Raw genomic sequence first — 21,908 nt, forward strand, 5'->3', positions numbered from 1 at the left:
AGGCCCATAATTAGTTGAAATAAAATAAAAACATTTCTATATAATATAGAATCAGGTTTCTTCAAATGATGGGCCAAGGAATAGGATGATGCCACAATGGGGGGGGGGGGGGGGGGGTAAAAGTCTTATTATATTTGAATACTATATATATGAAAAAGTAAAGCCAAAGGACATTGGTTTGGTTAAGGTACAAAAAAAAAATGGACACAGTTGAAAATTTCTCACCATATTATGTATCAGTGCATTATCTTACTTAAAAATATCTTGAACAGTATCTTTGAAACTGAGCTAAATGCAAATTTAAGAAAATTGAGGTCAAAGGGAAGGTTAAGGTTAAAAAAATTGATGCAGTTCAAAAGCACTCATCTAATTGTATCAGCATATAAGTTTGATAAAAACATCTTGATTTTTAGCTCACCTCAACGAAGTTGGGGGAGCTTATGTAACACCGTCGGCGTCCCAGGTTAAGGTTTTTGGAGCAGTTTTCTTTTCAAGTACTTCTATGGCCTATATTAGTTAGAGATGCATGGAGGATGCTTCTAGTGTGTTTCATAGTACCAGTCAAGGTTTCAGATGCTGCAATTTCAGCTAAAGAATGACCAGGTTAATGTTTTTGGAGCAGGTTAAAGTTTTTGGAGCAGGTCTCATTTCCAAGTAACTATAAGCCCTATATTGACTAAACTTGCATGGATGATACTTTTAAGGATGCACACCACTGAACTTGCTTCGGATGCTGGATCTGACCTACATTTTCCGCATGAGTGACTAGGTTAAGGTTTTTGGAGTAGATCTCATTTCCAAGTAACTATAAGCCCTATATTGACCAAACGTGCATGGATGATACATCTAAGGATGCACACTACTGGACTTGCTTGGGATGCTGGATCTGACCTATATTTTCCAGATGAGTGACCAGGTTAAAGTTTTTGGAGCAGATGTCATTTCCAAGTATCTATAAACCCTATATTGACCAAACTTGCATGGATGATACATCTAAGGATGTACACTACTGGACTTGCTTCGGATGCTGGATCTGACCTACATTTTCCGGATTTTGGAGCAGATCTCATTTCCTAGTAACTATAAGGCTTATCTGAACCAAACTTGCATGGATGATCCATCAAGGGACGAACAATCTCAAAACTTGCTTCGGATGCTGAATTTGACTTACATTTTCTGGATGAGTGACTAGTTTTAAGTTTTCAGATAAGTCTATTCCCAATTAACTGCATGCCCTATCAGACCAAAATTGCATAAATGTTGCATCTAGGGATGCACACTCCTAGATTATTAGTTTAGTGTGGGACTTTGCCTTACTTAAAAACAACATTCGTTGAGGTGAGCTCTCTGTAATCTCTGATTAACTATGTTTCTCTTTAAAACTGAGCCAAACACAAATTTTTACAAATGTTAGATCAAGGTCAAAGGATTATGGTCAGAGTTAAAATGTTGATGCAATTGAATAGCTCTCATCAATATGTGTAATCATTTCTTTGAAACAGAGCTAAACAAAAATTTGAGAAAAGTGAAGTCAATGTCAAAAAGAAAGGTCAAGGTCAAAAAATATCGATGAAGTTGAATATTTCTCACCAATATGTTACAGCAAATAAGGTTTGTTAAAAAATCTTGAAAGTTTTTTTTTTTAAACTGAGCATAAAAATAATTTAAGAAAAGCGAAGTCAATCAAAGCAGAGGCCAAGGTCCAAAAATGTTGATATAAAGTTAAATAGCACTCACCAAAATGTATTGGCATATGGTATTTGATAATGAATATCTTGAATAGTTTCTTTGAAACTGAGCTATACACAAATTTGAGAAAAGTGAGGTCAAGGGAATGGTCAAGGTCAAAATGATTATGCAATTGAAAAAGCACTCACAAATATTAATCAGCATATGAAGTTTGATAAAAGAATATCTTGAAAATTGAAGAAAAGTGGGGCCAAGGACAAAGGAAAGATCAAGGTAAAAAAAAAAGTCAATGAACTAACTTTTACTAATACGTATCAGCATATGAAGTTTGATCGAAATATTTTGAGGTCAAAGGAAATGTCAAAATGTTGATGCAGTTGAAAAGCACTCACAGATATGTATCAGCATATGAAGTTTGATGAAAGTGTCTTGAGTAGTTTCTTTGAAAATGAGCTAAGCACAAATTTAAAGAAAGGTGGGGTCAAGGACAAAGGAGAGGTCAAGGTCAAAATGTTCATGAAGTTGAATAACTCTATATAACAAAATATTTAGATTAGTTTGAAACTCATATATATCCATCATTCTATGCAAGTTGAGATGCCAGAAGACTTAAAGATAGGGGAATTACAATCCAGATAGATTGTATCGTGATATATCATGATACACTGAGACAGTATCATGATAAGTATCACGATATTTCATATTTTTATTATAATTTATTATAATTTGCTAGGCCACAATTGGGGAATTAACTGTATATGTATATTGACATCTGCAAGAATAAGAATGTTACAATTTGTATATTAATTTGTATCTGGGGCATCAAGACTCAATACACTGTAAAATAAATTTGTTAAGAAGTTATGGACTTTAATTTGGAGACAACAATTCAAGGTTTCATTTACTAGTAACTTCATTTGTCAGGAAGAGAACAGTGTCTCAGGTGAATGTTGTGATCCATGGGCCTCTAGTATGTGATGTATTGCTGGAAGTTGAAAATGGTAGAGAAAAAATTATTTCCTTTTCATTCTAAGGTACATCTTTTTAGCTCACCTGAGCCAAAGGCTCAAGTGAGCTTTTCTGATAGAAATTTGTCCGTTGTCTATTGTCGTTAACTTTTCACAATTTCATCTTCTTCTCCAGAACCACTGGGCAATTTCAACCAAACTTGGCACAGAGTATCCATGGGTGAAGGGGATTCAATTTAAGATAGTTCTGAATCAAAAGAAGGGCCATGCCCTCTTCAAAGGATAGATAATTACAAAATAGTGAAAAATTAATGGCATCTTTTAGAAATCTTCTTCTCAAGAACCACTGGGCCACGAAAGATAAAACTCATGTGGAATTATCCTCAGATAGTGTAGATTTAAGTTCATTCATATCATGACCCCCAGGGGTAGGGTGGGGCCACAATGGACGATCAAAGTTTTATATAGGAATATATAGGGAAAATCTTTAGAAATCTTTTTAAGAACAGCAAAGCAATGATTAGTCATATTTATTTGGAAGCATCCTTCAATAGAATAGATTCAAGTTTGTTCAAATCATGACCCCCGGGGTAGGGGGTGGGGCCACAATGGACGAACAAAGTTTTACATAGGAATATATAGGAAAAATCTTTAAAAATCTTCTTCTCAAGAACAGCAAAGCCAGGATTGGTCATATTTATATGGAAGCATCCTCAGATAGTGTAGATTCAAGTTTGTTCAAATCATGACCCCCGGGAGAAGGGTGGGGCCACAATGAAAGTTCAGACTTGTAGGAAAAAAAGTCACAGTTAGTCTGAAAGAAATATGTAAGCATCCTTAGTTAATGTACATTCAATTTCGTTCAAATCATATCCCCCCCCCCTCCCCCTTTAAGGGGTATGTCGGGACCACTTATGCATTTAAGCTTTTCAATACTGAACTGATTTTTGCTTTTTTCCTAGCCACAGTGCTCAGGTGAGGGATGTGGCCCATGGGCCTCTTGTTCTTAAACTTTCTCAAAATTTGTGCATACATTTTGTTTATTTTGCAAGTAAATGGACAAATGAGAAAGGAACATCCTTTTAATGTCACTTTCATCATTGATTACACCTAGTCATCTCTTATATTATTTACAAAAGAATGTTATTTTAAATCCCTGCATTTAAAAAAAAAAACTGAGTGAGGGTGAAGTAATCTCAACATTTGTACCATCTGACCATTCTAACTTCTTTGAATGAAGCTACATGTTGTTCATAGTCATGACTTATCATTGTGTCTGAAGTAACATGCTTTAAAAAGTTAAGCTGTAAACTTAGTAAAAGACAATTATTCCAACAATAGTAACAGATCTCTATGTAACTTTGGGTGAGGTTATAATTCTATGTAACTTTGGGTGAGGTTATAATTCTATGTAACTTTGGGTGAGGTAATAATTCTATCAATCTGATTAAAATACAGATCTCTTCATAGCGCAAAGCTTTGCGCTATGAAGAGATCTGTATTTTAATCAGACTGTAATTCTATGTAACCTTGGTTGAGGTTATAATTCTATGTAACTTTGGGTGAGGTTATAATTCTGTGTAACCTTGGGTGAGGTTATAATTCTATGTAACTTTGGGTGAGGTTATAATGCTGTGTATCTTTGGGTGAGGTTATAATTCTATGTAACTTTGGGTGAGGTTATAATTCTATGTAACCTTGGTTGAGGTTATAATTCTATGTAACTTTGGGTGATGTTATAATTCTTTGTAACCTTGGTTGAGGTTATAATTTTATGTAACTTTGGGTGAGGTTATAATTCTGTGTAACCTTGGGTGAGGTTATAATTCTTAGAATGAACTAGCAACTGATATCCATGGAGATGGTGACAATGACTACATCTCAAGGGGCCCCACTTTTAGCAAATGAATGGACATTAGATGAAAGAAACTTGTTAGGGACTGTATTTTGAATTTGACTTTGACCTTTGACTTAAATCTTTACTTATTGGCACTCTTTGAGTAATGTATGAGCCAGATGGGGCCAAGAGGAGATCAGAAATGCACCCATGATAAGAATTTACACATAGATCTGCTATGACCTTCATCTCTGACCTAGAAACTTGGTTTGGGGTCATTGCACAAACAACCCATGAGCAGTCTATGGGTTATAAGGTCAAGGGGAAAAATGCTCTTGATGATGATTTTACATGTCTGCTGTGACCTTGGCCTTAATTCTATAAAATTAGTTCAAAGTCACTATACATCTTTACCCACAGGCCATCTCAGGGTGAGGTAAAAGCCAAACTGGAGGGAGATCCTGGGGTGGGGAGAAAATTTGTTTTGGACAAGGATTTTACGATAAAAGATGTATTATTTTACCTTGCATTTTTATCAATAAATTTGGTTCAAGGTCAAAATATGCTATACACAAGTATTCTACACAGAGATCTGCTATGCACACCTTTTTCCCACAGGAACTATGGGTGAAGTTTGAGCAAGATTTAGCAAATGGAATTAAGCTCTGGAAAAGGATTTACTCGGGGGTGTTTTTGACCTTAACCTTTATCTAGAAAATTCTTTCAAGGTTCAAGCTGCTTACCCTCTACCCACTGGCCTTCTGTGGGTGAACTATGAGCTAGATTGGGCTAAGGGGAGAGAAAATAGTGACATAGGATTGACAAACAGACTGCTCACTATAAAGCACCTGCAGAGTGGGATCCTAGTCACCTTTGTCCATAACTTACATGTATGTGCAATCCTTTGGAGAAAGCAATTTCAGTTTTGGGGTGCATATCCAAATGAAAATTCCTTGTGGAGCAATAAAAGGTGCCATTAGATATAACTGTTGGGGGGCACAACTGTATGGTGTAGTACATATCTTGGCAAAATTATCATATAGTGCCTTTCAAAATGATTTTGCTAAGGTTCACAATTTATTGGGGGGGGGGGGGGGGTGTTATATCACTGTAAGCTACAAGCATTACAATGTTAATAACCAGAAAAGAATTTCATATCATCTCCAACAAGAGGCCCATGGGCCACAATGCTCACCTGAGTCAATATGGTCCTGCTGTTCTTCGTCAGCAGATTTCTTCTTCTATATATTCATATGTAAAGCTTTGATTGCCTGTTCTAGGCATCCCCTACCTCCAGGTGCCATGTTTTGAATGAAAATGAATCTAAACTTTCTGAGGATGCTTCTATATTCATATAACTAATCATGGTTTTGCTGTTCTTGAAAACGAACTTTAAAGATGTCTGCCACCCTACCCCTGGGGGGGGGGGGGGGTTATGATTTGAACAAACTTGAATCTACACTACCTGAGGATCCTTCCATATCAATATGACTAATAATGGCTTTGATATTCTTGAGAAGATTTTTAAAGATATTTCCTATATATAATTCTTTTGTTAAACTTTGATCCCCCTTATGGCCCCACCCAACTAATGGAGGATGCCTTGAACAAACTTGAATCTACAATACTTGGGGATGCTTCAATATCAATATGACTAATCATGGTTTTCCTGTTCTTAAAAAGATTTTTAAAAATTTTTCCTATATATTCCTATGTAAAACTTTAATCCTCATTGAGGCCCCACCTTACCCCTGGGGGTCATGTTTTGAACAAACATGAATCTACACTACCTGAGGATGATTCCATATCAATATGACTAATTGTGGCTTTGTTGTTCTTGAGAAGAAGATTTTTGAAAGAATTTTCCTATATATCCCTGTGTAAAACTTTGATCCCTCATTGTGGCCCCACCCCCGGGGGTCATGATTTGAACAAATTTGAATCTACACTACCTGAGGATGATTCCATATCAATATGACTAATTGTGGCTTTGTTGTTCTTGAGAAGAAGATTTTTGAAAGAATTTTCCTATATATCCCTATGCAAAACTTTGATCCCCCATTGTGGCCCCACCCCCGGGGGTCATGATTTGAACAAATTTGAATCTACACTACCTGAGGATGATTCCATATCAATATGACTAATTGTGGCTTTGTTGTTCTTGAGAAGAAGATTTTTAAAGAATTTTCCTATATATTCCTATGTAAAACTTTGATCCCCCATTGTGGCCCCACCCTACCCCAGGGGGTCATGATTTGAACAAACTTGAATCTACACTACCTGAGGATGACTCCATATCAATATGACTAATTGTGGCTTTGTTGTTCTTGAGAAGAAGATTTTTGAAAGAATTTTCCTATATATTCCTATGTAAAACTTTGATCCCTCATTGTGGCCCCACCCTACCCCCAGGGGTCATGATTTCAACAAACTTGAATCTACACTACCTGAGGATGATTTCATATCAATATGACTAATTGTGGCTTTGTTGTTCTTCACAGAGAAGAAGATTTTTGAAAGAATTTTCCTATATATTCCTATGTAAACTTTTGATCCCTCATTGTGGCCCCACCCTACCCCTGGGGGTCATGATTTGAACAAATTTGAATCTACACTATGTAATGAAGGTACCACATAAGTTTCAACTTTTCTGGCCCAATGGTTCTTGAGAAGATTTTTAAAAGATGACACCAAATTTTCACCAATTCTTAATTATCTCCCCTTGGAAGAGGGTGTGGCCCTTCATTTGAACAAACTTGAACCCCCTTCACCAAAGGATGCTTTGTGGCAAGTTTGGTTGAAATTGGGCAGTGGTTCTGGAGAAGAAGTCGAAAATGTCAAAAGTTTACAGATGGACAGACAGACGGACTACGGACAAAATGTGATCAGAAAGCTCACTTGAGCTTTCAGCTCAGGTGAGCTAAAAACCAGTCCTCTGTTCTTATCTGTTTTCAAGAGTTTCTCTACTCTGTGCATTTTACAGGTGTACAATGATGATTCTTTATCTGCCAGACTTTGTAATTAAGTTTCCAGGTTAACAATGTACTTTGTTGATTGCAACTGTTAAAAATTACAATTGTATGTTTAAATTTTAAAAAAAGAAAAAAAAAATTGAAAAAAGTTTTTAATCACAGACATAATCAAGTACATGTATTCATTTATTTAAAGACATGATTGTGTGATCACTTGTGCCATGAACTTGACTACAGCATTTAGTTCAACACAACTCTCTTATATCTCCAATTTATAATACTTTATGTATTTTACTTATTAAAACAATCAAATGCACCAAGAAATATAAATCAGTTCAAACGAGGATACATTCCTCTACTGTTTTTTTTTTTAGATGTATGCTTTACAATGCTGCCTTAAAGCGCTCTGTGACATTTTTCCAGTTGACAATATGCCATATGGCATCCACATAGTCTGGTCGCACATTCTTATATTGTAAATAGTAGGCATGTTCCCAAACATCAATTCCAAACAAAGGGACAAGACCTAAAACAATAAGACAGAAAATTTATAAATTATTATTTCAATATTGTTAATGCTTTGTAAAAACCAGCTTGTCTTGTGCTAGCAATTTAAGATTACCGTATATACTGGCCTATAAGTTGGTCCGCCTTTAAGTCGGTTGTATTTTTTGAGGTTATTTTGGAGGAATTTGCCATTGACCTACTTATAAGTCGGTGCAACTTTTTGCCAGAATCAGATGACAATTTCAAATGAATGCTCTAATGTTTTAACCTGGTTTCGATTACTATTTTTAGAAATGACGCCGATATTTAATTTTAAATCATTAAGAAAAATGCTAAATGCACACTTAGGATAAAAATAAAGTTATTAAAATATGTAAATACTTGAACTTTATGTATAATCTTAGAATACGTAAATGACATAATATATATCCAGACTTTGTTCAACGATAATCCTTGGAAATGTTTATAGAATACTACATTTCGCTGTCCAGAAAAATACTAATCTTTTTATGACTCGCCTATAAGTCGGACATAGAGTTTTGGACCAAAATTTAACTCCCAAAAAAACCGACTTATAGGCGAGTATCTACGGTACCTGAACTGATCACTACTCTGTTACTAGATATGTTGAACTAAAGTAATGAGAAATGTGAATTACTCCATTATTTTCCACCCAATGTTAGACTACAACATTTATCTTTGAATACCCAAAATGGAAAAAAAATGATTTTTTCAGAAATCTCTCAATGGCATGAAATTACAAACCCCATTCTTTATAAGCTTATTGCTAAAGAACCCATATTGTTTTCAAGAAAAATATCACTCTATTTAAAAGACAGAAATATAGTTTAAAATATGTACCAAAAATAAAATGATTCATTAGTTTTCATTTGTTCTCCCCCATTTTCTTCCTCTATCCCCCTCCCTCTCCCTCCAAAAATACCTTTACAGTTATATGTACATCAGCTCTGATTTATGTGGTTTGTAAAATTATTGTTCATTCAATGTTTGTACATATGTGTATGTATGCTTTTGATTTATGACTTTTGTCCTTGGAACCATATTGAAAGGGCTTACATAATTATATAAGGCAAGAGCCAGGGGGAAAAGTCATTGCACCCTTTATATAACAGAGACATAACAGGGGTTGAAATATACGGTAGCCCGACGCCCAGGGCTAGTCATTTTAAGACTCGGGCTAGTTAATTTAAATGTAATGATAGTCCATCAGACTAGCAGAACAGAAAAAAAATTCTCAATCGTCAGTTTACCATAGCTTTTCTATGTAGACTGGTTTCTTTTGACTGAGAACTAAGTTAATTTGTTCCTGTTACCAAAACGTTTGACACTTTCATTTGTTATGTTTTAATTTTGCATGAAAATTGTTGGGCTAGTTACATGTAGTTTTAGATTTGGGCTAGTAAATTTTTACTGATCAGTAGCCCCTGGGCTAGTGGGTTTTCCAGAAAAATTTCAACCCCTGCAAAATTATCCCCTGTCCATGTGCATGCAGTCTTACCAGTTGTGGCTTGCAGGGGGTCTTGATTGGCACATGTGACTATTCTTAGTGAGTGGGCAGGCTTATCATAACCTAGCCAGCCCCAGCCTGACCCCTGCACTCCAACAGAGGCAGCAGTCATTGACTTCTTCATGGCATCAAATGTACCAAACTCCTCAATGATCATGTCTTTGAGAGCGCCTTCAGGTTCCCCTCCCCCTGTAGGTGAGAGTGTCTCCCAAAAAATACTGTGATTCAGGTGGCCCCCTCCATTAAACCTAATGGCTGCCTGCAACTGAATGACTGTGTTTACATCCCCTGAAAGTATGACGATATTTATTTTAATTACTTCCCTTGACACATTTTATATTAATTTTCCAAATTTATTAATTTAATTTACAAATTTGCAAATTTCCATTTCAGCCTTAGGATTGTTTGACTCTGGTTGGCTTGGAAATATGAATTATCATATGACATCTGTCATAGTTGTAATTCAGTAAGGCAATTAGTGATTTACTGATTTAAGTAGGGTATGTTAATCTACACAGACATTTGGCATAGCATTTGTATCAAAGAGGACCTCCAGTATGCAGTGTCTTTATCAGTTGAATTTTGAAATTTTTTTCTCCTTTTTTACCTTTATGCATAGCTTCTGCAAGTTTTTCCTCTGCTACATTGAGATTGTTGACATAAGTCTGGTGATGTTTTGTGTGATGAAGTTTCATAATGTCAGCCGAGATAAATGGTTCCAGTGCATTGTAATCATAAGGAAGGTCGGGCAGTGTGTGTCTCATCCTCATAGCCATTGCTCCTAGAGCACTTGCTGACTTTGTAAGGGCACTGAGAAAAGAAAAACTCATAGAATTAACATTTAATTTAGTCAGTTAATAGATTTCAGAGCAGTCAGTGAAGAAATGTCTCTTGTTCTTAGTGAAGAGTATTTCATATTATTCATTGTTTTAGTCTATTATTATTTTTTTTATTGAAACCTTTCATTTAAAACTATCAGATACTGTAGTAGAAAAAACATCCTAGCTTGTTCAGGACAAACTCTTATTGATTCTGAGTCTGTAATCCTTAGATTTAATTTTATGAAGATTACACTTATTATGCATTGTCTACAAATACCAATGTAATAACACACACAAGTTCTAATCATGACATTACCATTTTGCCACAGAAAACTTTGAAGACAACATGTTTCTGCGACTCTCTGCAAAACTTCTAGGTCGATTGTATATGACCTTGACCTTAAATTCTCGATGAAAAAATCAAATAGTTAAATGGACTGAAAATGATTAAAATTTGATTATGTTAAGAATATATTTATACAAATAAGTAAAAATGATAGCAAGAAACCACTCGATTTTTCATTGCATAGTTATAATATAATTTTAGATTTTTCTCCCATTTAGAATGAATATCCCAGAATTCCGTAGTAATTACATATGGCTGCCTCCTGCTTAAAAGCGACTGATCATTGCCAAAATTGATTTGTTGATTTTATAGGGAAGGGTAAGTAAGAAAGCATCTAAATGATTACAGTACTAAACATAAGGTGTTAAAATTGCTAAATAATTGCAAGTTAGGTTGTTATGAGATTAAATTATGCATAATTTCGTGAAAACAAAAGGCGTGGCTTAGACGCCATTTTAGTCGTATTGTTGTAGGTGCGCGCCGCAAGGAAGATACGAGTGGCAAGACACCGAATGTTTGACAGCACACATATTGTTTTAGAATGATTGCAGTTGACTAATTTTGGCGGTGTCACTATGTTTGCAAAAAATAATGAAATCTTGTAATGCATTTTTTTCTCATAATTGTCATAACGAAAATGAAACTAACTTATCAGTACAATTTCTGGAAATGTGGTTTATACTTCCTGGGTGAAATATTTTGCAGACATAAAAAGTTTTAACTCACCACAAACGTGATTTTCATCGTATGTTTTTCCTTAATGTGAGATGACATTGTTGGTTATAATTATCCAAAGTTAAATATTTCTTGTTGTTTATCATTTTAGATCTTTCACCATGGAGTCTCCGTCCTCTCCTAAAAGGGTAAGATTATTAAATTTATAACAAGATATTGATTTTGTAAGTTTTTCTTTACATACCTGGTAAGCAAATTGAATCTGTTTAATATAGTGTATTAATATATTTAGATAGTTATTTTCTCATTTATTTCATCACACAGGCGAGAACTGATACTGATTTGAGCGAGTTATCTAAAGAAGATTTAATAAATAGGTGAGGAACTCTCAATCTATCTCTCCTTCTCATTCTTTTTCTTGAAGGATTATATTCAAACATTTATTTATTTTTTCCATTTATTTTTAACATGAATAGTAAATGAATTTCATTCATTCTAAACAGAATTAAAGATCAAGAAAAAACCATACGTCAATTGGAGGAAAAACAGAGAAATATGAAAACAGGTAATGCATGATAATTGTTAACTGAGAACAAATAAGCATAATGTACAGAAATCGTTTGACCTGGAAATTATTAACTAATAACAGATACACAACACTGATTTAAAAAGGATTTGGAAAGCTAAGCTCTTTAAAAAATTAATCTAAATAGTCTTTATCAATAGATTTAATAATATTTCAGATGATAAAGATTTGAAAGAAGTAGAGTCAAAGTTAAAACAGCATCAAAGAGATGCTGCACGCAGAGAAAATACACTTGTTCATCGATTGACCACAAAAGAACAAGAGTTACAGGATTACATTGTAAGTCTCCAAAATGTTAAGGATGATCTTAGAACAGAAAATCAGGTTATATTGTGTGAAATTCTGGCTTGCAAAAAATTATTTTTCAGCCAATAGGTTTTCCATCGAAATCGGTTTATTCAAGTTTTACTGTGTTATGGAACAAAAATGAAAATGATTATATTAAGATATAAGGTGAAAATGATCATTAAGAAATGCATTTTACGCAAGCAAACATTCCCATATGATATTTAATAGGAATTTCCATTCTCTTACAGAATCAAATTCAAGAATTTAAACAGTCACAGACACAGAACAAAGCCCAGCTTCAGACAATGCTTCTGGACCCTGCAGTCAACTTAGTATTTCAAAGGATGACAAAGGAAATGGAAGAATGCCAAGAGAAACTCAAACAAACGCAAAACGAACTCAGTGCATGGAAGTTCACACCCGACAGGTGCTTATTTCGTTCATTGGTAACAAATGTCCAAAGCAATCCCGCAGTCACTTAAGGCTTGAACACTTTACGCGACTCAGTATTTTTCCATCCCGGCAAAAATATCTCCCTTCTGGATGTCGACCATTTTGACATTCACCAAAGTCTGATGTCAGTAAGAACTTTGACATTCAGGCGAAGTTGTTTTTCATATTCTTTGCTGATTTATTTTGGGCCAAGGAGAATCGAGTAAGAACATGGTTTTTAAGGTTCCTGGCTTCCTTAACTGGTCAGAAAAGAAAGTTGGGGTGACTTGGAAACATTCTTAGGTTACCCTGCTTTATTTCTTACACCTACTGCCCCTTACATTCTGCATTGTGATGAGACAATGTGTGTAGACTTGTAACACTTTAACAGTAGAATTCCACTTCATGGTGGGAGCCAAAAAAAGTGTTGATCAAGTCGCATCGTTGGGAGTTTGTCCATATGAACTCGGACACAGATCGGGTTGATTTATGAATTGTGTGTGAGCTTTTTTTCTGCCATGACTACCCAAACTGTCACCGTTGTTGTACATTACATTTATTTCAGGTTTTCTCAGATTTTTGCTTTAACATTATTATTTAAGACAGACAGATACTAATGTGAAAATATATCCAGAAACTGTAAGTACAGAATGCTGGCTCAGAAGATTGACACTGTGAACTTTGACCTTATAGACAGAAGTTGAGTCAGTGTATTTCAGGTAATTACGTATTTGTGAATAAATACATGCTTACTGCAGCTTTGTGTTTCAGGATAAAAAGTTCTTTTGTTGCAGCATATTAAGAAGACAAGGGAACACATTTCAGGGTGTTTTGTCAACTCTTAAAACAAGATTCTGCTTTATATGATGATTAGAATTAACAATGCGTTGTTTTTTGTTTTTTTTTTTGGAATTTTATTTTGCATCAATTTCAATTCACCACAATAGCTTGAATGATATTCACTGATCTGCTGAATGCACAGGTATTCAGTCATCTCAAGTCTGAAACTAGTTATTTTTATGAATTATGAGTATGTGTAATATGCTTCGCACATGTAAGCAATACCTACTACCTGATTGCTTTTTCACAGATTTTTTTTCCTTAGTTACTGCATAAAGAATATTTAAAATGTTACAAGGATATAGTGGACTCTTGTTGACAAAATAAGTTAAATTGTGTGGAAAGCCAAAGCACAAAAAGTGCAACATTGGTCAAAATACGTGTATAGTTCCTGATTTATCATTCTGCTCAAAAGTCAATATTGTAAGCTTTGAGATATTTAATTTTATGAGGTTCTTGACTTTTTGCCAAGGTTTATGTCAAAGGCAGAATTGGAATTTGCCCTTGTCAGCAACATTGCTTCACAGACATGTTCAGTTGAAGTTGCTTTTAAGAAGATTATATATATATATTATAGAAGGAGTAAGGAATTTTTATTCTGGTTTCCTGAGATCAGCCTCCAAAAACTCGGAGATCAGATGCTATACTATAGCATAATAAACTACTGTAGATGTATTTTTTCTGCATGGGATTAATTTTCGCCATGTAAGCTGTAAAAAATGTAAAATATTTTCTGTGAAAATTAGTCACCTCTTACTTGAATTGCCTGCAAGATATAAAATGGCAATGAAAGAAATCCACAGAATTTTCAACCCATGGATTTAACAGAAATGGTGATTCCATGGAATACCTCTTAAAATTGTTTCCTAAAGAAATCTTTACTAAAATAGTCTACCATTTCCAGTGATTTTACTGAGCTGTCCAAAATAATGTTGGACTGGTCAGTGAGATGTTGGTATTTTATGTCGCACTTAATATTACATTCCTTAATCATCTGAACTGAGTCGGTAAATCAGTAAGCTATATTTAATTTGCCTTCTTAGATGTGTAATAGCTATTGAATTGACAGGGTTAAAAATCTGCTCAAGATAAATGAAATTTACATCAAAATTCTGTAACATGGAAGCCAGTGAGAATTTTTACAGGAAGCAAATATCAAAGGTATACCAAAACATTTATTGACTGAATCCTAAGGCAGAATGCATTTTGCTGAATCCTTGAACCAATTTGCCTTCAGCCTAACAGCTTCTGGCAACAGTATGGTTCCCTGGACTTACAAAATGCATGTTGCCCTCAAACCCAGTCAAAAAAATATATACTAAATTATGTATATCTAAAAAAAAATGTTATGCAGAACATTTACTTGTGAAGTGAATAATTTTTTTAGCTTCGTATTGAATGCTTTATTTTTTTTTAATTTGTTTTTAAAATACTTTTTGAAAATGTTTTTGAACAGATGGTGTATGTTGTAGAGTCCGAATTTTAATAATTCAGGTTTTTATTGTGAAAATGTAATTAATATGCTGATTTAAATGTGTAACATGGTTGTGTAATTTAACGTTTCGTACCTTAAGTTTTAATTAACTGACGAGCGCATTTTGACATTTCCCTTTTTTGAACTTAGTTAAAAGAGAGAGAGAGAAAGAGAAAATATGATTATTTTTCATGTACTCTAATATTCCAGGGAACAGGCAAGGGGAAATAATTTTTGTACTCTTTAGTTTGATATGATTTGCAATGACTAAAAAAGAAAAAGAAGAGTTTTTTTTCAGCAGTTGTTGGACATTTGTTGTACTTGTATCATTAGTTTCATTGCAGATGACATGAATTATTTACAGTTGAAGCTGTGGTGTGCTGCATTGTCAAATTGGTTATTATCCAACATGTCCTAGTACTGAAATAATAATTATTCATCCCAAATCGTTTTCTATTGCATTGAGTAAAAAAGTCAAGTCTACTTTTTTTTTTTACTTTTGAACTTTTGAGTCATGATTTTTGAGACCAAATAAATGCATATGATATTGATCAAATTATAAAGAGTCCAGTAGATTGACAAAAATTATTTATTAGTTTAGATTGAAAATAACAATGATAGGACATAGTGGATTATTGAACATAATAAGCTGATGCAACCAGTATTATCAGGTGGCACTATATCACAGCTAAAACAGAGAGAATTGTTAAATTCTTTTCTGCAGCAAAGATGAAATAATTCATGTTCTCTGTTAAAATCTGAGGGTGTTGAGCCATCTAGCAGCAGTAACAGAGATGAAGCAGATGATGACAAGGGAATCAACCACCACAAAGAAAATCCTAAATGCCTTATGAATTCAAAATTTATATCATGCATTTACTAAATATCCAGCTACATGTAATACTCTTCTTAAACACAAACACACGCATAGCACTGCAACATGCTTTTGGCACCTTCAAGATTCATAATAAACCTTGAAAAAAAAGAAAAACAAATTGGCAAATTTGAACCCTTTCATTTTTTTATTTATTTATGTTTTTTTTTGTTTTTTGTTTTTTTTTTTTTGTTTTTTTTTGTTTTTTTTTTTTTTTTACATTTCTTAATTGGATGCTATATATATATATATATATATATATATATATATATATATATATATATATATATATATATATATATATATATATATATATATATAAAGGAAGAGAATGGAGGATATTAAATGTGCAGAAAAACCAGCACTGATTAATAGTTTTCTCAACATAATTCTTGTATGCAGTCAGTTTGAGTTTCTTGTTAATTGAAATTACTGGCACTTTACCATCCATTAATATTTTTAGAGCATTTACATTGTACTTGCTACAGAATGCACTTTCACTCAGAGAGGTTCTTAGAAAATTAATTCAGAAATTGACAAGTACCTATGTTCATGCACTTAACTGAAATGGATAAAAGATGAATGGAAAAAATAATCATGTAATGTGCTATAATTTAAAAGTAATTCCAGCATTAAGTTGTAACATTCTTGCATGATTTTGATTTCAGGGAGCAGAGAAAGACATGCTTTTGAAATATTTTATATAATTGGAAACCTTGATGAATTACTATAAATGGTGATGGTTGGTTATGTCATGGCAGAATTTGCTCAAGTAGTTAGAGGTGAAAAATTCAAAAGGTTTTCTTTGCTTTTGTGTTGCAGCCAAACAGGGAAACGGTTGATGGCCAAATGTCGGATGTTACTTCAGGAGAATGAAGAACTGGGAAAGGTGATCACTTCGGGAAGGACAGCTAAATTAGAAGGAGAAATCGCAGTACAGAAGCAACTTGTACAGGAAATGAAGGGCAATCAATCAGGTAATCAGGGAGTCTCCTTTTTAGCTCACCTGAGCTGAAAGCTCAAGTGAGCTTTTCTGATCACATTTTGTCCGGCGTCCGTCTGTCTGTAAACTTTTCACATTTTCGACTTCTTCTCAAGAACTACTGGGCCAATTTCAACCAAACTTGCCACAAAGTATTCTTGGGTAAAGGGGATTCAAGTTTGTTCAAATGAAGGGCCACGCCCTCTTTCAAGGGGAGATAATTAGGAATTACTGAAAAAATAATGGCATCATTTAAAAATCTTCTTCTCAAGAACCATAGGGCCAGGAAAGATGAAACTCATGTGGAAGCATCCTTAGGTAGTGTAGATTCAAGTTTGTTCAAATCATTACCCCCGGGGGTAGGGCGGGGCTGCAATGGAGGATCAAAGTTTTACATAGAAATATATAGGAAAAATCTTTAAAAATCTTCTTCTCAAGAACAGCAAAGCCATGATGAGTCATATTTATATGGAAGCATCCTGAGGTAGTGTAGATTCAAGTGTGTTCAAATCATGACCCCCGGGGGTAGGGTGGGGCCGCAATGGAGGATCAAAGTTTTACATAGAAATATATAGGAAAAATCTTTAAAAATCTTCTTCTCAAGAACAGCAAAGCCATGATGAGTCATATTTATATGGAAGCATCCTGAGGTAGTGTAGATTCAAGTGTGTTCAAATCATGACCCCCGGGGGTAGGGTGGGGCCACAATGGAGGATCAAAGTTTTACATAGAAATATATAGGAAAAAATCTGAAGAAGAAGAACAGAAAAGCTATGTTTAGTCATATTGATATGGAAGCATCCTCAGATAGTGTAGATTCAATTTTGTTCAAATGATGACCCCCAGGTAGAATGGGGCCCAATGGGGGATGGAAAGTTTTACATAAGAACATATAGAAAAAATATTTCTTCTCGAGAACAGAAAAGCTATGTTTAGTCATATTGATATGGAAGCATCCTCAGGTAGTGTAGATTCAAGTTTGTTCAAATGATGACCCCTGGGATAGGGAGGAGCCACAATGAGGGATCAAATTTTTACAAAGGAATATATGGGAATTTTTTTTTAAAAATCTTCTCAAGTACAACAAAGCCATTTGTTATATTGACATGGAAGCATCATCAGGTAGTTTAAAATTCAAGTCCCCCCCCCCCCCGGTCTTTTCAATACTGAACTGATTGTGCTTTTGCCTAGCCAATGTGCTCAGGTGACTGTGTGGCCCATGGGCCTCTTGTTTAAATTTTTTTTTGGTTAATTCATTTTGAATAGAAGGAATGCGTCATTTTTTAAGGATAAGACCAATGAAAAAAAAAGCCGATTTGGTATGATGAATTGTATACTGTGTATGAAAGAGTACAAGACATTCCATGAAATATGATTTATATGTTATGAACAAAGATACATCTCGCTTAAAGTGTTGGACATATCCTAATTCTACAAAAAAGTAAATGTGCTATTGAGGTTTTTATGCGCCCGGATCGATAGATCGGGGGCGCATATTGTTTTTGTCCTGTCTGTCTGTTGTCAACTTTAACCTTCGCCATAACTTTTGAACCATAGGAGATAGAGACTTCATATTTGGTATGCATACTCCACTAATTAAGTTCTTTCAAATGACACCAAGGTCAATGACCTTGTGACCTTGACTGTGACCTATATGCTAAAAATAGCTTTTTCGAACTTTGTTGCCGCAGGGTGCATAGTGTTTCACAAACACATCTTGTTTTTTTTAAGCATGTATGGTTTACTGCAGAAAGAAGTAATTTTGTTTTGTGTGTTTACAGAGTTGGATGAGTTTCTAGGAGATTTAGAAGAAGATGTAGAGGGCATGCAAAGCATGATCTATGCATTACAGCAGCAACTCAAAGAGACTAAAGAGCAGGTCAGCAAGTTAGAGGAAGAAAACTGCAAACTGAAATCCTCCGTACAGACAGGTGCTGTGTCACAGACCTCTAATAGTGCTATTCCAAGCAGTCCCACTATAGACCTTAAGGAAATAAAACAAGAAATGGACACGGACCCTATAAAACAGGAGATCAAGTGTGAAAGGACAACAGAATTTGAGGAAACCTCAGAACGAACCCTACATAGATGGTCAAGTCAGGAAGAAATGATGGACACAGACCAGGATTCTAGGGATGTGCCAGAAGTTAACCACATATCTCACAGACTTCAACCTGGGGAAGGTGTTAAGTGTTCAGACTACGAGAGCTCGCAAGATGGCTGGTCCAGTCCCTACCCTCAAACCAAAGACGAAATTAATGGATCAAACAAACACGCCTCCCAATCAGACAGTACACCAGAAATGGACCACCTTAGTGACAAAGGGTACTCTGGGACAGGGGATCTATTACCCAATGGGGTGAACAGGACTCCATTAAAGGAGGAAATGGGAGAAGCATAATAACAACCAAGTCACAAGCTCAGATAGTCATTTTATCATCCTAGTTATATTTCTTTAAAACAGATTTTGATTGGCTATGAAAATGAAATATTAATTTCATTTACCAATCAAAGATGCATTGCTGTAGAAGAAAAAAAAATCATTGTCCATTCATAGTATTTGTTACTTGTGTTTAAGTGTTGATTTTATTAATGTTTTACTTTCTCCTAGAAAACAGGAACAAAGTATAGTGATGTTGTAAGACAACTACCATTTTCCAGAGAGATTGTGAAAAGATTTAGATAAATATTGAGAGGGAAAAGTTTTATTTCAAATACAAATATTAATGTAATTCTTATGACTGCAAACAGTGTTTAAATTCCTATATTCAATTTGTTTTCCTGTCTCCTGTTCCGAGGTAAAATTGATGATATGTGAAAGTGCTTTTTCACATTCCAAGAATTTGAAAATTTTGTGCATGTATTTTTTTTAATTGGAGGAAAGGTAGAATTATACCCTATTTTAAATAGTGTTTTTTTGGTTGCATTGATTTTCAAAGGATCAGATTTGATTAGCTTATGTTTTCAGTGGGCAAACAAAGCTAGATAATCTTTAAGTATTCATAGAGATCTAAATTCAAAGAATGGTTAAGTTAAACGTATTTTAATTTTTGTTGGAAATATAGAAATTTTTTTTTTCATTGGCTTTAATATAATTCAAATTCAGTCTATATATTTTGAATTTAAATGAAGACATTTGAAACCACCATAGGTTGAAAAACTATTTTTTTTATGGTAGTCTGTTTAAGAACAGAAAGGTGATACAATATGTTTGATCTCTTGTTGTCATGGTAATTTGTGAATTCCTATTAAAATGAACTTAACAAAATGCAGGAGTATTTTTCACATTTTATGTTGGGATTTGAAGGCGTATTCCGCTGTATGTACATCATATTTATTTATTTCATAGGCCAATATTTATGAAACTGGAATAGATTTAAAGGTTTTAAGCAGGAACAAAGACTATGTTAACTCAAGTAAAGATTACATTATGTAATCTGAAGTGTAGTGCAAATGCTCACCAAACTTGAATCTACTGACATCTTTGAAAGGGGAGATAACTTATCCAGAGAATTTGTGCATGGATTCTTCAGATACCTTGGTACACACATTAAAGTCAAGTATAAACTTGTCACCAAATTAACAGCCGAATAATGTGTTTTCTACTGTTTGTGCAGCTTGCATATTTTAGGGTGATCATAGAGAGATGCAATCTTGTAAAGTCTACTTTACAGGCGTATTAAGTCTATACTTTACAGGCGTATTAAGTCTATACTTTACAGGCGTATTAAGTCTATACTTTACAGCCACTCCTTTTTCTTTAAAACTTAACAGAGACATAGTCACCACGCTAACTTAATAGAGACAGTTACCAGGCTTAGTCGTGTGTTTCATAAGAACATGAGGATTCCTGTCATTGGCATTGTTGATAAACTTCTAACATTTTCAGCTTTTTAGAAATTACTTGAATTACAGCCTCTTTCTGTCTGTTATGTGTTGTTTGTAAAACTTTTCACATTTTGAACATCTTCGGAATCATTGGGCCAGTTTTAACCAAATCATCTTTGAGAGAAGGGGATTCAGATTTGTTCAGATAGAGGGGAGGTAATTAAGAAATTGTGAAAAATTAGATGGCATCTTTAGAAATCTTATAGAGAAAATCCACTGAGCCAGGAAAGACAAAGCTAAAATTGAAAGCTTCCTTAATGAGTGTACGTGTAGATTTAAATTTTTGCAAATCATTGGGAGGGGGAGGGGTGTTAGACTGGGGCCATGGTAGGCTATCAGAAGTTTCTTATAGGAATACTATATATGGAAAATTTCTGGAACAGTATGGCATGGTCCCCTGAGGGAAAGAGAAGAAGACGACAGCCAAAGAACACCTGGCAACGCTCTGTTGAGAGTGAAAGAGAGGAACTGGGATGGAGCAGCTTGAAGAAGGGGCATTTTGTTGCCAGCACCTGTCGTAAGTGGTGTTCTTTGTTGAACAGCCTCGTGCGTCCTCCGGGGCACGGAGAGGTTAAGTAAGTATGGCATGATATGAAAGCATCGCCAGGTTAGACTAAGTACGAAATCAAGTTTGTTTAAATCGTATCCCCCAGGGTTGAGTAAGGGCACAGTAGGGGATCAGTTTTACATGAGGAAACAAGAGGCCGCTGGGCTACAAGATCACCTGAGTAACCTTCAGAAGAAGATTATTGAAAGATTTTTCTTCCTCTTCTATTGGAAAATATCGTATCATGGCTCCACATCAGCTCCAAGGGATCATGACTTAACCACTTTTGAATCGACACAAATAGGGATGTTTCAATTGTTTTTGATGAGAATTTATCAGAATAATTTAATAAATACTGAAACAATACCACCCATCGTCAATGATTTTCAAACATACTCCTTGTGTCTGACATAGAATTTAATTCTTTGCAAAGTAAGTTCCATGGGCATTATTATATTGACATTCAAGCAATTAAAATATGCACTGATCAATCAAAGTTGGTATTTTGGGGAAAAGGGGGGGGGGGGTAGAGATAGAGGATGTAATGACGAGGTTTACAGACATATATTTAGAAACACTTGTGATGTAATAAATTTTGCACTGACTTTGGTGTCTGTGGATACAGAAGTACATAAAACACTCAACTATCAGACA

General features: G+C 34.7%; 4 protein-coding genes across 5 annotated transcripts in view; 2 read left to right on the forward strand and 2 right to left on the reverse strand.

The window, feature by feature from the left end:
• The window catches only part of LOC133185306 (radixin-like), a 206,109-nt gene that overhangs the window by 153,362 nt on the left and 30,839 nt on the right, over nucleotides 1-21,908 (forward strand). The window lies entirely within an intron of this gene.
• Nucleotides 1-21,908, reverse strand: part of LOC133185310 (PIH1 domain-containing protein 1-like) — a 112,752-nt gene that overhangs the window by 44,414 nt on the left and 46,430 nt on the right. The window lies entirely within an intron of this gene.
• On the reverse strand, nucleotides 7,606-10,729 carry LOC133185305 (superoxide dismutase [Mn], mitochondrial-like). The gene is made up of 4 exons (XM_061320438.1): nucleotides 10,639-10,729; nucleotides 10,109-10,311; nucleotides 9,493-9,789; nucleotides 7,606-7,992 (listed from the first exon to the last, which is right to left on the reverse strand). Exons 1-4 carry the CDS (start codon nucleotides 10,668-10,670, stop codon nucleotides 7,850-7,852), a joined length of 675 nt encoding a protein of 224 aa, XP_061176422.1. The 5' UTR covers nucleotides 10,671-10,729; the 3' UTR covers nucleotides 7,606-7,849.
• On the forward strand, nucleotides 10,964-20,089 carry LOC133185304 (pre-mRNA-splicing regulator WTAP-like). Of its 2 annotated transcripts, none has more exons than XM_061320437.1 (8): nucleotides 10,964-10,986; nucleotides 11,495-11,531; nucleotides 11,668-11,720; nucleotides 11,847-11,908; nucleotides 12,087-12,208; nucleotides 12,466-12,644; nucleotides 16,660-16,814; nucleotides 18,601-20,089. In XM_061320437.1, exons 2-8 carry the CDS (start codon nucleotides 11,505-11,507, stop codon nucleotides 19,218-19,220), a joined length of 1,218 nt encoding a protein of 405 aa, XP_061176421.1. In that variant the 5' UTR covers nucleotides 10,964-10,986; nucleotides 11,495-11,504; the 3' UTR covers nucleotides 19,221-20,089. The 2 variants fall into 2 exon arrangements, with proteins under 2 accessions (XP_061176421.1, XP_061176419.1); XM_061320435.1 differs by lacking the exon at nucleotides 10,964-10,986 and adding an exon at nucleotides 11,229-11,269.

Source organism: Saccostrea echinata, unplaced genomic scaffold (assembly GCF_033153115.1).
Source record: "Saccostrea echinata isolate AGI-Se365-2 ecotype Australia unplaced genomic scaffold, CSIRO_AGI_Sech_v1 ptg000012l, whole genome shotgun sequence".
In the NCBI taxonomy this organism is placed as follows: Eukaryota; Metazoa; Mollusca; class Bivalvia; order Ostreida; family Ostreidae; genus Saccostrea; species Saccostrea echinata.

What these genes read in the sequence shown, in the direction of transcription:
- LOC133185304 (XM_061320435.1), top strand. Translation starts at nt 11,244, where the DNA reads ATGTTTGCAAAAAATAATGAAATCTT. An exon ending in AAAGAAGATTTAATAAATAG is followed by an intron (nt 11,721 to 11,846) that starts GTGAGGAACTCT and finishes CATTCTAAACAG; the next exon opens with AATTAAAGATCAAGAAAAAA. An exon ending in AAGAGTTACAGGATTACATT is followed by an intron (nt 12,209 to 12,465) that starts GTAAGTCTCCAA and finishes ATTCTCTTACAG; the next exon opens with AATCAAATTCAAGAATTTAA.
- LOC133185305 (XM_061320438.1), bottom strand. Translation starts at nt 10,670, where the DNA reads ATGTTGTCTTCAAAGTTTTCTGTGGCAAAATG. An exon ending in AAGTTTTCTGTGGCAAAATG is followed by an intron (nt 10,312 to 10,638) that starts GTAATGTCATGA and finishes TTCTTTTCTCAG; the next exon opens with TGCCCTTACAAAGTCAGCAA. An exon ending in CCCCCTGCAAGCCACAACTG is followed by an intron (nt 7,993 to 9,492) that starts GTAAGACTGCAT and finishes TTATTGTTTTAG; the next exon opens with GTCTTGTCCCTTTGTTTGGA.